We start from the raw sequence: 13,341 nt of genomic DNA, 5'->3' as shown, positions 1-13,341 counted from the left end.
TTTTATCAGTTTGGGCTATTTTCAAAGCAGTAACAAATTAGGCTTTGGGGAGAAGGCTGCTTCTAGCAGAATAGGGAGTTTCAGTTAATGTATCAATTATATGAAAAGCTGTGTCTATACAACTCAAATTACCCAAACAAAAAGCAGTATCTTAGTGGAAAATAATTGAGGAACATGAATCTCTGAAGGTTGAATTTTGTTTAAGAAGGTTTGTTTAAGAAGCAAATATTAAAAAAAATTAAAAAAAGAAGCAAATATTGAGCTGGGAGTTTGGTAGACCACTTGCTTAGTGTGCACAAAAACCCAGATTCAATTCCTCAGTACCACAAACATAGAAAAAAAAAACAAAACAAAAAACAAAAAACGAAAGTGGTGCTTTGGCGCAAGTGGTAGAGCTCTAGCCATGAGAAAGCCCAAGGACAGTATTCAGGCCATGAATTCCAGCCCCTCAACTGAAAAAAAAAAAAAGCCCATTTCAGCTGAGTGGATTATCAGACAATTGAGATATTTCACTTGTCCCAGCATTCAGGAGAGGTATGGACTTTCTTGAGTCCTTACAGAGTGCTAGGCTGTATCTGTCCTAAGAGCCCTTTTTACCTACTTTCTTCAATTTTAATCAATACTTTGTGTATTCCTATTAAATCTTGCCTTCCAAAGGTAGTTGGATTAACTTAAGTGGTGACAGTGTGTGTATAGCCACTAAAAAGGGGGATACATTCCACCAAACCAGGTTTATTGAGAGGCCCTTCTCTGGCTCACATGCAGCAGTGAGCAGCTGGGCAGCACGACCCTCTTTGCCAGGGAAGACATAGGTTGAAGGAGCCATCTGTTTCCTGTCTTATAGACAGGATGTAGCCGCACCCATGAGAGAACCCAGGCCATTGATTGTCTCTGGAGTTTCCACATAGTGAGACCCAAGTGATCTAGTGCTCACCTCGTCTTAATTGTGAACTCTGGTTGTTAATTTGCAGGTGCCCCATGGTTTTGGAGTGGCTGCCAGCGTCCGAGTGGGTAATGCTCTAGGGGCAGGGAATGCTGAACAGGCCCGGTGCTCCTGCACTACTGTTGTCTTGTGTGCAGGTAAGCGAAAGCCCTTCTCCTCTCTGGCTTTCATACTAGGCTTACTGTGATAAGTTAAAATCAACATGTTAGAATTTTTCTCCTATTTTTTAGGCAGTTTTTTTTTTTTTGGTCACTTCCAGCTTTTTCTGAGTAGTGTTTATTGGCGATAACAGTCTCACAGGCTTCCCTGACTGGGCTGGCTTCAAATTGCAGTCCTCAGATTACAGCCTCCTGAGTAGCTAGGATTACAGGCGTGAGCTACTGCACCTGGCTTATTACAGTTCCTAAATGGTGGATGCAAATTTCTCATGGGAGCTATGTGGGCCTCTGGAGAGGGGGCATTTCGTCTTCTTCCTTGTTTATTTCCCAGGTATCTGTGCACTTGCAGTGGGGGTTCTACTCGCAGCCTTGAAGGATGTGGTCGCTTACATATTCACCAGTGACAAGTAGGTAGTCCTGGAGAAGGCTGTCTGCCATGCTTTTTGTCCTCACTGTATTTTCCTGGAGAGGAGAGTGGCCTTGTGTTTCGCAAAAAAGCCTGTAGGGCAGCTGGAATGAGCAGCACAGTGCTCAACTGGAAGGAGTTGGGGTGATAGCATCTGCACTCCTCCATCTGTTCATCAGGCCTGTGAGCTTTGCGCAGAGACACACGGAAAGCCACACGTGTGGCAAACTCTTCTCTCCCCTGAGGTACCCCTCAAGTGCAGGGCACACGGACTACATCCATACCTAATCCCTGCCATTGCACAACTTCCACCACTTCAACAATGAAGACCTCATTGGAGGGCCGGCCTGCCTCACATGCATGAAGAGCCAGGTTTGATTCCTGGGAACCACATACACAGAAAACGCCAGGAGTTTGGCCTAGTGGTTGAGTGCTTGCCTAGCATGCACTAAGGCCCAGGTTTGATTCCTTGGTATCACATAGATAGAATCTGGAAGTGCTGCTGTGGCTCAAGTGGTAGAGATCTATCCTTGAGAAAGCCCAAGGACAGTGCTCAGGGCCTGAGTTCAAGCCCCAGGACTGGGAAAAAATAGCAAGAGAGAATTATCATGTGTATTGCTACACACCTGCCATCCCAGCACTCAAGAGGCTGAGGCAGAGATTGAGAATTCAAGGCCAGAGTATAGGACATAGGCTAGACCATGTGTTTTCCTCTCGCTTTCCCCACCCTCCCCGCCCCCTCGCCCCTCCAGTCTTGGGGTTTGGACTCAGAGCTTATGCATTGTTCTTGAGCTTTCTCAAGAACAGTGCTGTAGGAAGTGACTCCGTAGCTCAAGGGGTAAGGCGTAGCCTTGAGCTGAAATGCTCAGGGACAGCACCCTGGCCCCGAGTTCAAGCCCTATGACCGACAAAACAAACAAGCAAACAAACAAGAATAGTGCTCTACAACTTAAGCCATAGCACCACTTCTGACTTTTTCTGTGTATGAGGTACAGAGGAATCAAACCCAGGGCTTCATGCATGCTAGGCAAGCACTCTACCACTAGGCCAAACTCCTGCCTCCCTCCCCACACCATGTCTCTTTTTATGAATGGATATGGGTTTATCATGTACTTAATGGGACTGCATTGTCAAGCTTCTGATTGTGCAGTCATTGCCTACTTTTCTTCCCTCTGACAGGGACATCACTTCCCTCGTGTGCCGAGTGATGCCAATTTTTGCTCCCTTCCATCTGTTTGACGCCCTTGCAGTGAGTTCCCAGGAATTTCATTCTGATCTACACAGCAAATGTGGTTTTATGTATCTAGGTTTTTAATTAAAAATTGAATGCAATTTTTTAAAGCATGAGCTCTTGCCTCTTGCAACTTGAACTATTTAAGGGAAAGAGAGGCACTCGACGGTAGCCTCTCCAGGTGAGAAGATTCAAGTTTTCCATCTTCTCTAGTTTTATCAGAGCCAAGGAGTGAGGCAGCTTCTGCAGATCTGCCACACAGCCCGTTTCTAGGCTGGAATTCTGGATTTCCAGTTTCAAAGACCATTTAGAAGGCTGGCGCTGGTGGCTCACACCTGTAATTCTAGCTACTCAGAAGGCTGAGATCTGAGGATTGAGGTTCAAAGCCAGCTGGGGCAGGAAAATCTGTGAAACTCCTATCACCAATTGACCACCAAAATGCAGGAAGTGGAGCCATGGCTCAAGTGATAGAGCACCGATCTTGAATGGAAAAGTTCAGAAATAACACTCAGGCCCTGAGTACAAGCCTCAGGACTGTCAAAAGAAAAAGAACGAACGAACAAATGAAAGAAAGAAAGAGAGAAAGAAAGAAAGAGCGAGCCCTTTGCCTACATTTCACAGTCATCCAGGTTGAGCAAGCAAGTATTCCTCACGACATGATTTCTAGTCATCTTATTTTTTTCCTCCCATGAATTCTCTTCCACTTTGACCATATTCACTAAGACTAGAGTGGTGGTCAAGATTAAATACAACAGTGGTAAGAGTTGCATGGACAAGGAACCCTGGATGGTATTCATGTAGTTCAGACATAACTTCAGTCCAATTTCTGCTTAGGGGGCGAGAGTGTGGCCAAGTGGTAGGTAGAGGACCTGCCTAGCTTGCACAATGCCCTGGATTCCATTCCTGGGTACCACATACACAGAAAAAGCCAGAAGTGGTATTATGGCTCAAGTGGTAGAGTGCTAGCCTTGAGAAAGCTTGTGGACAGTGTTTAGGCCCTGAGTTCAAGCCCTAAGACTGGTTTAAAAAAAAAAAAACAAAAAATGACAACAATTTCTGCTGCGATACCATGCATGAAACCTTGCAATCTTTTTTTTTTTTTTTTTTTTTTGCCAGTCCTGGGGCTTGAACTCAGGGCCTGAGCACTGTCCTTGGGCTTTCTCAAGGCTAGAGCTCTACCATTAGAGCTACAGCACCACTTCTGGTGATTTCTGTGTATGTGGTTCCCAGGAATCACACCTGGCTCTTCATGCATGTTAGGCAGGCAGGCACTCTACCACGAGGCCGAACTCCCGCCCCAGCCTTGCAATTTTTGCATAAACATTTAAAACAGGCTGAGCTAGTCAGAGATTGAATTAGGTTACTTGCTTTATTTTTCTTTTTAAAATTGTTATTATAAAGGTGATATACAAAGGGGGGTACAGTTATATGTTAGGTAATGAGTACATTTCTTTTTGAACAGTATCACCTCTTCCCTCATCTTTTTCCCAAGATTTTCCTTCCTGGCCTCTTCCCCCATCCCTCATAAGTTACCTAATAGTTTTCTGATGAAAGCTGCTATATTTTGGTGGTTGTTACCTTAACTTTCAAAGCTGAAAACTTTGCTTTGTCTTATACAATGAGCTATGTTAACTTTGAGACAGAGCTAGCTGAGCACCTGCGGATCTGTGAGCTAATGTCCTAAGGCCATGCAAGGTGTGACTGAAGTGCTGGATTGCTTTTCTTCCCTCAGGGCACCTGCGGTGGTGTTCTGAGAGGTACAGGGAAACAGAAGATTGGTGCCATCCTAAATGCCATTGGCTACTATGTGTTTGGTTTTCCCATTGGAGTGTCCCTGATGTTTGCAGCTAAGCTTGGAATAATAGGTATGTGTTTGCTTACTCAGTCACTTGTTTAAATTCACTTGGCATTCTGGGATAAACTAATTGGTGGATAGAAATACCTGTACATCCATGTCCCCTGCAGCACTCTGTACAACAGCGATGTGTTAGAGTTTAGGAAATCAGCTAAGTTACCCATCCCCAGATGAATGGGAGGCAAGAAAATCCAGCAGACTCCATCTCCAAAATAACCAATCAAAAGCAAGTCTGGAGGTGTGGCCCAAGGGTTAGAGTACCACTTTAGCAAGTGTTCAAACCTCAGTGCCACAAAGCAAACAAAAACAAAACACTACAATAGGTTCTCTAAACCCATTGTGTCACTTTAATTTATTATATCAAGTAAGATAGGATCATCACAATATTCATTTTTTTTTTTTTTGCCAGTCCTGGGCTTGAGCTCAGGGCCTGAGCACTGTCCTTGGACTTTCTCAAGGCTAGAGCTCTACCACTTGAGCCTCAGCACCACTTCCGGCTTTTTTCTATGTACGTGGTACTGAGGAATCGAACCCTGGTTTTCATGCATGCGAGGCAAGCACTCTACCACTAGGCCAAACTCCCGGCCCACATTACTCATTTTTATGCATTAAAAAATTAAAACTTGTTCCCTCTCCATTTGGAGATAGTTCACACACATGGCCAAGATATTTAGTAGGACACCACCACTTACCTGACACAAATGAGCTAAAAATTTTAAAGATTAATACATATATGACAGAGCATGCATTCACTGGTGAAATACCTGTTGCAGTTGATACCAGGGAAAAGTAGGTAAGTGGAGTGAATGAGAGTGAATTAGGGAGGCTAAGAAAGGACACAGGGGATGAGTTTGGTTGGGAGAGATTGATACCTATATGGAAATGTCACAGTGAAACTCATACAACATACATCTATGAACTGAACAAAGCATATACCACACATACTTTAAAAAAAAATTGAGGGGGTTGTGGGGCTTGAACTCTGAGGCCTGGGTGCTGTCTCTGAGCTTTTTTGCTCAAGTTGTGCTTTACTACTTTGAGCCACAGCTACACTTCTGGTTTTCTTGTGGTTAATTGGAGATAAGTGTCTCAGACTTTCTTGCCCAGGCTGGCTTTGAACCACATCTCAGATCTCAGCCTTCTGAATAGCTAGGATTACAGATGTGAGACACTTGTGTTTGTGGTGCCTGACACCACAAATATTTTTAAACTAATTCTAACAAGTTCAAAAGAGCAAAATTGGAATTTTCCATGTGCACAATACTCTGCTGAACCCACACACCTAAAATGTTGTGTGCATTGTATTGAATTACCAGTAATCTGGGGATGATTTAGTGTATGGGAAGATGTGCACAGGTTAAATGCAAATGATATACCTTATTATATAAGGGACCTAAGCATTGCTGATGTTATATCTTGTCGGTCCTGAGGGCAATCTTGGGGGTATTTTAATATGAAATGTATCATGTAAAGAAGCAAGAAACCAGGCAGGCACAGTGGCTCAGGCCTGTAATCCTAGCCACTCAGGAGGCTGAAATCTGAGGATCAAGGTTCAAAGCCAGTCCAGGCACAAAAGAACCTGAGACTCTTATCTCCAATTAACCTTTAGAAAAATGGGAAAAGGAGCTTGGCTCCAAGGTAGGGTGGTTGCCTTGAGCTGAAGAGCTCAGGGACAGTGCCCAGGCCGAGTTCAAGCCCTATGACCCACAAAAAAGAAAAAAATAAAAAGGAGCATGGCCTAGTGGTAGAGTGCTTGCTTAGCATGCACAAAGCCCTGGGTTTGATTCCTTGGTATCAAATATATCAAAAAAGCAGAAGTGGCACTGTGGTTCAACTGGTAGAGTACTACCCTTGAGAAAGCCCAAAGACAGTTCCCAGGCCCTGAGTTCAAGCCCCAGGACTGGGGGATGGGGTGGGGAAAGCAGAAACCATAATCTATACTAAAGGACACAATGTCAGAAAAAGAATAAAATAAAAAATCTGAGTTAAGGAATTTGTTCCATGTCCCATAGTAATAATTGCTGAGACTATCTTTGAACCTATATGCTTTGATCCAGGAGCCTTGTGTGTTGGCTATGGCTGTGTGATGAAATTTCCTCATTCTCTTAGCTCATTCACTGAACACCTCCACACATCAGCCTGGGTGGTGCTGCATTAGATAGAGTCTGGGAACATAACAACAGACTAGCAAGGTCTTGATCTCCTGACTAATGCTCTGCTCCTTGTTTTCATTCCTTTCTTGACCTTCCATTCTTTTCCTAGAATGTTACCTTTCCTGAAAGCTGGTTTTGTAGGCCCTTACCTCTGACCTAACCTCCAGCCTGTGCCTTTCCTGCTGCTCCAGGCATTCCTAGGTCTTCCAACTCTACCTTTTTGCTTCCTCACCCAGATTCAAGGATGGCTCTAGACACACTGCTAAGTCTGAATAATTGCTGTAATATCCTTCATATTCTTAGTTCATCCCACTTGAAATAAGAGAGGAGCTTACAGTGACTGTGGCAATGGCACTTAACAATTATTATCTCTGGTAATATTTGCCTTGAACTTGGTATGAATTCAGGCCCTGAAACCAGGGCCCTGTGTACTCATTTGGCTAGCCCTTTACCACTTGAGCTACATCTTGTAGCTCCACTTCTGACTTTTTGCTGGTTAATCAGAGATAAAAATCTCTCTGCTTTGTCTGCCCAGGCTGACCTGAGCCATGGTCCCCGAGGAGCTAGGATTATGGTGTGAGCCACCAGCCCCTACTCTTTATACCCCTATTGCTCCCTTAGGGAGGTTTTTAAAAAATAGGCTCTTACCCTGTAGTTCAACCTGGCCTCAAACTTGTAATCTTCCTGTCTCAGCTTCCTGAGTGCTGGAATGTGCATCCCTATATCTGATGAAAATGCTCTGGGAACTGACTAAAAACTCTACTTTCAGGAAGTCATTAAAATATGGAGGCCTGTATTTTCACAAAATAGTTGCTTTTCAGATACTTGATAGCTATTATGTTACAATATCTGGTGAGCATTTCTGGAAATACTTGATTCTAGACAGGAATTGTTTGTTTGTTAGTGTTTATTCAAGTTTTGACCATAATCCCATGAGAAAAGTAAGTTTATATGAGAGGTGTAAAGAGCCAAGGATCTAAGGTTTGGTCAAGCAATATAGCAAGAATAAAAAGTTCTGCTCAAAATACATCATTTGACTTTACTAGCATTCCTTCCAGCTGAGCAAAATCCAGGTGCATTTATATGACCTAGAAAAAGCCACCAAAATTATTGATTGGTTTGAAAATAACTGCATGCATGATTAGATAAGAAGACAGTTATCCAAAGGTGTTGCTAGGTTTTATTTGTTGTGAGTTGCTTTTGTTTTTGTCTTTTCAGTACTGGGGTTTGAACCCATGGCTTCCCACTTGCTAAGTAGATATTACCACTTGAACCCTATATCCAGCCCCTTTTTTCTTTGCTTGTTTTAAAGATAGGATCTCACTTCGTGTATATCCCAACCTAAACTGCAATCCTCCTGTGCTAACCTGTACTGCCATCGTTGACAGATACGCATCCTACACCCAGCCATTAGTTGAGATGGAGGCTTAGAAACTTTTATGCTCAGGTTGATCTAGAAGTTTATTTAATCTTCCTGTGTCCACTATTCAGGTAGCTAGAATTATATATCTGAGCGACTGCATTATCTTTGTTTTTGTTCTCTTTTTCCTTTTCCTCTTCTTTTTTTCTTTGGCTGTTTTTTTTTGAGTTTTTTGTTGTTTGTTTTTTCAAACAGGACCCACTGTATACCCCAGGCTGGCGTTGAACTCTCCATCCTCCTGCCTCAGTCCTACAATTGCACTACCCCATCCTGCTTTAAAGCAAGCTTTCAGATATATCAGGTCTTGATGGGTATTGGTGGCTCACACCCGTAATCCTAGCTACTCAGGAGACTGAGATCCGAGGACTGAGTTTCAAAGCCAGCCTGGGCAGGAAAGTTCCTAAGACTCTTATCTCCAATTAACCACACACACACACACACACACACACACACACACACACACACACACCAAGGCATTGAGTCTTAAATCATAAACATATACATAAGTTTGTACAGCTCCATTGGGTCCTCCTTAGATCCAAAGTAAGTGGTAAGCCCTGAATCTTCCCATGGCTCATTCTGGTCTGCTTCCTGTCCTGTTTTCTGTATACTTCCCTGTCACCACGTTGCTTCCTAACTGGCTTGCCTTCTCCTGAAGCTCCCAAGCTTACCCCCTCCAGGCCTGCTTCCCCTCTGCCTGTCCTGAACCTTCTCCTCATCCTTCAAGTCTCCATCTATGGATACCTGGCCACTGTTCTGGCTCTGTCAATAGTCATCATTATGCATTTCCTCTTGCAGTCTGCCACACCTTTTACTCTCAAATTATGTTTGTTTCATTTAATATTTGTCCCTCCAGCCTCTCTATAAGTTCTATGAGGCTCCCGCCTTTTCTTCTTCTTCTTTGCTCCTGTATCTCTGGAATTTAAAATAGTATGTGGCTTAATACAAAAACCAGTAAATACTTTTTAGGTTACCATATAAACCAGAAAGCAGTTTGGGGGGAGTGGGGGCTGGGTTGTGTTATTGGTAGTTATTATAGCTCAGTGGTACTCTTGAGTCTAATTATTGGCCTATACTTACCAGACGTTTAGGAAAGTTAAATTAATTGGAATTTTGACCTCTGGATTGTGGATGACTGGGAAGCAGGACTGAAGAAATTAAAAAGCAAGCTCTGAGTCTCATTTCCCATCCACAGGTCTGTGGTCTGGATTGATAGTCTGCGTCTTTTTTCAAGCCCTTTTCTACTTAGTGTACATCCTGACAACTAATTGGAGTAGAGTTGCAAAGCAGGTAACGATCTTGTAGGCCTGATCCCATGGCATGGTAAGGAATATCCAGGGTAAATAAGAAGAAATCCAGAAATATATTATGCCATCAAGTAGGGGGGTGGGAATAGAAGAAAATCACATTTCAGCACATTTTCTGCCTAGAGTGGATTTAGTAACTACAAAGAACTAAAAAAAAAAAAAGAATGGAACCAAAATATGTTTTCTTCCTCTATAGTAGCATTAGAAGCATATCTTCTTTACTACTAAATTAGCTCTTTTTGAGGCTTTTTTAAATGTAATTTTTAGGTCAAGCATAGCCACATACATCTGTAATCTCAGCTATTTTAGAGCAGGAGAATTGAGAATTTGAGTCCAGCCCAAGCAAAGTAAGACCCTATTTCTAAAAACAAAATGCAAATTTTAAAAAAAGAGGGAGGTTAGGGCTGACTTGAGTGGTTGAAAACCTGCCTATGATAGATGAGGCTGTAGATTTGATTCCCAGTTATATATCTATTTCTCAGATAGATAGATAGTAGACAGACAGCTCTACACTAATTAAAAGTAATGTATTAAGTACTTGTGATCTCTAGGGGTACTTAACAGGCAGTACCACAAAGTATAAGCAATGATTTAGGCTCTTAACCCATGTGAGCACCTGTAGATAAACTGGGAGTTCTTCTTGTGCTGAGGCTTGTGTGACATGGGTGGGTGAGTGGCTTAGAGTAGGGGGTCTTAATAACTAGAGAATGGATTTAGGTGTACCAGCTATTATAGTCCTTGCTCTGATCAACCTCACATTGAGTTTCTAATGTCTTTGGCTTTGATTCTTTTTATCCATTTTTAGGAACACTCAAGGGGCCAAGGGCAAACAATATGTTAGATCTACAATTATGAGATAGCAACTTTTTCTATTGTTGAAAGCTGAGCACTAAAGAGGAAAAAAAAACCTGTGGATTTCTAGTATTATCTTCTCTTGGCATGTGGCAGGTTTTTGTTTTTTAAATGAAGGAAAGCAATGTGAGATATTATAAGCCTTTCAGCAGTAGCTTTACATTTTTTCCCTTGGTCCTGGGTCTTAAAACTCCAGAGCCTTACGCTCTTGCTTTTCTGATGTTTTGCCACCTGATTTATGCTTCTAGCTCAGCTTTTTGCTCATTATTTTGGAAATAGATTCTCAAGGATTTTTCTGGCAGTTCTCAGCCTCCTGAATAGCTAAGATTACAGGAATGAGTCCTAGCACCACACTACATTGAAGTTTGTAGACTTACACTTAATTTACTTATGTGACATTGTTTTTAGGCACAGGTTCGAGCTGGGCTAAAAGGCAATAAAGAGACCACATCTCCCCAAACAGGTATTCTCTTGTGTACTCTAGTTCTGCCTTATAAAGACTGAAACTTAGTGTGGCCGCCAGACTTGGTTTAGTTTGTGAGATCTACTCTCTTGCCTCAATTAGATCTATAATAATCAACCAAACCAATGCTGAGCAATCCTAAAAAAGTTTTTAAAAAAAATAACTTTACATATGTTAACTGACGATGGTTATAATGATGATTTATTATAATGTATTCTCATGTGAACTTCAGCGTCACCGTCCCACTTGGCTCAGTGAATGTTCCACTTTTCTCTACAAACAGATCTACCTATCCTGGAAAGAGAAGTAACCGATGGAGTAATCTTGCCTGATATCATCAGACCAGAGAGCCAGACTGTCCAACTGATGGGGCTGGAGGAAAATAATCAGTATGCAGTGGCTACCGTTGGGGATGTCTTGACCATGAGACAGCTGATTTTCTATCGTGGAATGGCTTTAGCCATTGCTGTTGCTGTTCTTGTAGCAGGAATTTTAGTAAGAGTTTTCAATGACAGTGGCTAAAATGGAGGCATCACCACCAGTTTAGAAATGATAATCATCTGCCACGTGCTAAGCATCTGGGGAAGGCCTGTTAGTTAGATGTGGTTTGAATCTCAGCTATGGGTTATCGGTGATACGTCCTTAGTCTTTCCAGGAAACTACACCATTGCACTGAGACCAGAAAGGAGCTAGACTTGTCTAGCATGTATAAGACCCTTTGTTCAATCCTCAGCACAGAAATAATGAAGGAAGGAGAGAGCTAGTAAAAAAAAAAAGTTTTGTTTGGTTGTTTTGGGTTTATTTTTATTAGTACTAGGGACGGAACCCAGGGCCTTATGATGCTAAATAAGTGCCTTCTCACTGAGCCATGTCAATTTTAAGCATACTTCTCTGTTAACTTATCATGGTTTCTAAATTTTATCTTTCCCAATTGTAAAGTTTGTTACTTTCTCATATAGAATAGCTTCCTTTCAGGAAAGTGGTCCACTATCATATAAAATATTATTGCTGATGACTTATAGGAGTTGTTGTCTAATAAATCGTGTGGCAATTTTCATATTAATTGGAAAACAAATCTATCTTCTTTTTCCTCCTTAGCTTCCACAACGTTGACAGCTATGGTTTCACCTCTTAGCAAAGAGATTTTTTAGAGCCAGTTCTAAAAATTCTGACTAAATAAGAAAATGTATTTTTTTTTAAAAATCTAATACTTGGTATTAACCAGTGTAAAGCCCACAAGATAGACTTTGTAGTTGAATCTCTACCTGTGTGAGGCCTGTGGTTACTGTAGCATATGCCTGAATCAACAATATAAAAAGAGAAGGTTTAATTGCGGTTACTGTAGCGTATGCCTGAATCAACACTATAAAAAGAGGTGTACTTCAGCTAGAGGTTTTCATCTATGGATAGGTGGCCCCATTGTGTTGGGACCCATAGTCAGGAAACATGTTACAGTGGGGAGACTGTGAAGTGGCAGAGCCATTGACAAGTAAATAAAAGAGAAAATGAAGGGAAAGGGGCTGAGGTTCCCTGTCCCCTTCCAGAGCACACCCCCCCCAGTGACTGGAAAAACCTCCCATTATAAAGGTTCCACCACCTCCTAATAGTGCCACACCAAGGATCAAGTTTTTAACTTAGAAGTTAACTTAGAAGTTTAACTTAGAAGTGAGACATTTCACTTGTCATTTCACTCAGCAGTGACCAGCACCACCCTCAGGTTGTCTTCTTCTTATGAAGGTGAACGAACAACATAAATGCCAGATGTCTCCAAACGCAGCCAGAAACAAACAGTGAGTTTGCAGGGACAAAAACTTATATCTATGTGAATTAATGCAGCTTCTATCTGGCAAATATCATGTAATCCTTTTATTAATTACAATAAAAATATCAAAAAAATATCCCCAAAGAGGATATAAAAAAAAACACTACAACCATGGTGCAGAATTGGTGCTATAAAACAAAACATTCAGGAAAAAAAACTTCTATGTAAAATTCATAAACTGCTTTCACATGTGCAATCCCATGGTGTTTGGCACAACTCCAGCCACTGTTCCTGTCTAGGTACACAACTTCACACCAATAAATGTGCAGGTATGTTCACACTGCACACCTCAAACCCTGTTCTCCCTGTCTCTGGCAACCACTAAAGTTGTTTGAATCTGCAGGGTATTTTACATGAAAGGAATCATCCACCATGTGACTTTTAAAAATTTTATTATAAAGGTGATGTACAGAGGGGTTACAGTTATGAAAGTCAGATAATGAGTACATTTCTTTTTGGACAATGTCAGCCCTTTCCTTGCTCTCTCCCAGTGTTAAGCTCTCATCCTACCCACAAGTTGCCTAGTTCAACATAGTAAACATGTGACTCTGAGTCCAGTTTCTTTTCCTTGGCATGACATTTGGGGGGTGCATCCACACAGTAAGTAGCATGAACTGGGACCTGTTTCTATAGCTGATTATATATCATTGTGTAAAGTCAGTTGGTAGATACTGGAATTGCCTCCATCCTCTGACTATTGTGAATAGGACTGCTATGAATGTTCATTTGCA

At 41.9% G+C, this 13,341-nt stretch overlaps 1 protein-coding gene across 1 annotated transcript in view; it reads left to right on the top strand.

Annotated features, from left to right (window-relative positions):
- LOC150050864 (multidrug and toxin extrusion protein 2) overlaps positions 1–13,225 on the top strand; it is a 36,205-nt gene extending 22,980 nt beyond the window's left edge. Inside the window, exons 11-17 of the mRNA XM_090349440.1 lie at positions 972–1,080; positions 1,433–1,508; positions 2,687–2,756; positions 4,471–4,603; positions 9,362–9,456; positions 10,734–10,788; positions 11,072–13,225. Coding sequence (XP_090205566.1) covers positions 972–1,080; positions 1,433–1,508; positions 2,687–2,756; positions 4,471–4,603; positions 9,362–9,456; positions 10,734–10,788; positions 11,072–11,310 — 777 coding nt within the window. The 3' untranslated portion in view covers positions 11,311–13,225. The remainder of the gene's footprint in view (positions 1–971; positions 1,081–1,432; positions 1,509–2,686; positions 2,757–4,470; positions 4,604–9,361; positions 9,457–10,733; positions 10,789–11,071) is intronic.
- The last annotated feature ends 116 nt before the right edge of the window (positions 13,226–13,341 follow it).

The sequence above is a fragment of the Megascapheus bottae genome, chromosome 17 (assembly GCF_031878675.1).
Source record: "Megascapheus bottae isolate mThoBot1 chromosome 17, mThoBot2.hap1, whole genome shotgun sequence".
Taxonomy (NCBI): Eukaryota; Metazoa; Chordata; class Mammalia; order Rodentia; family Geomyidae; genus Megascapheus; species Megascapheus bottae.
The sequence above is the reverse complement of the archived record's forward strand: the minus strand, read 5'-3'. Positions and strand labels throughout refer to the sequence as shown.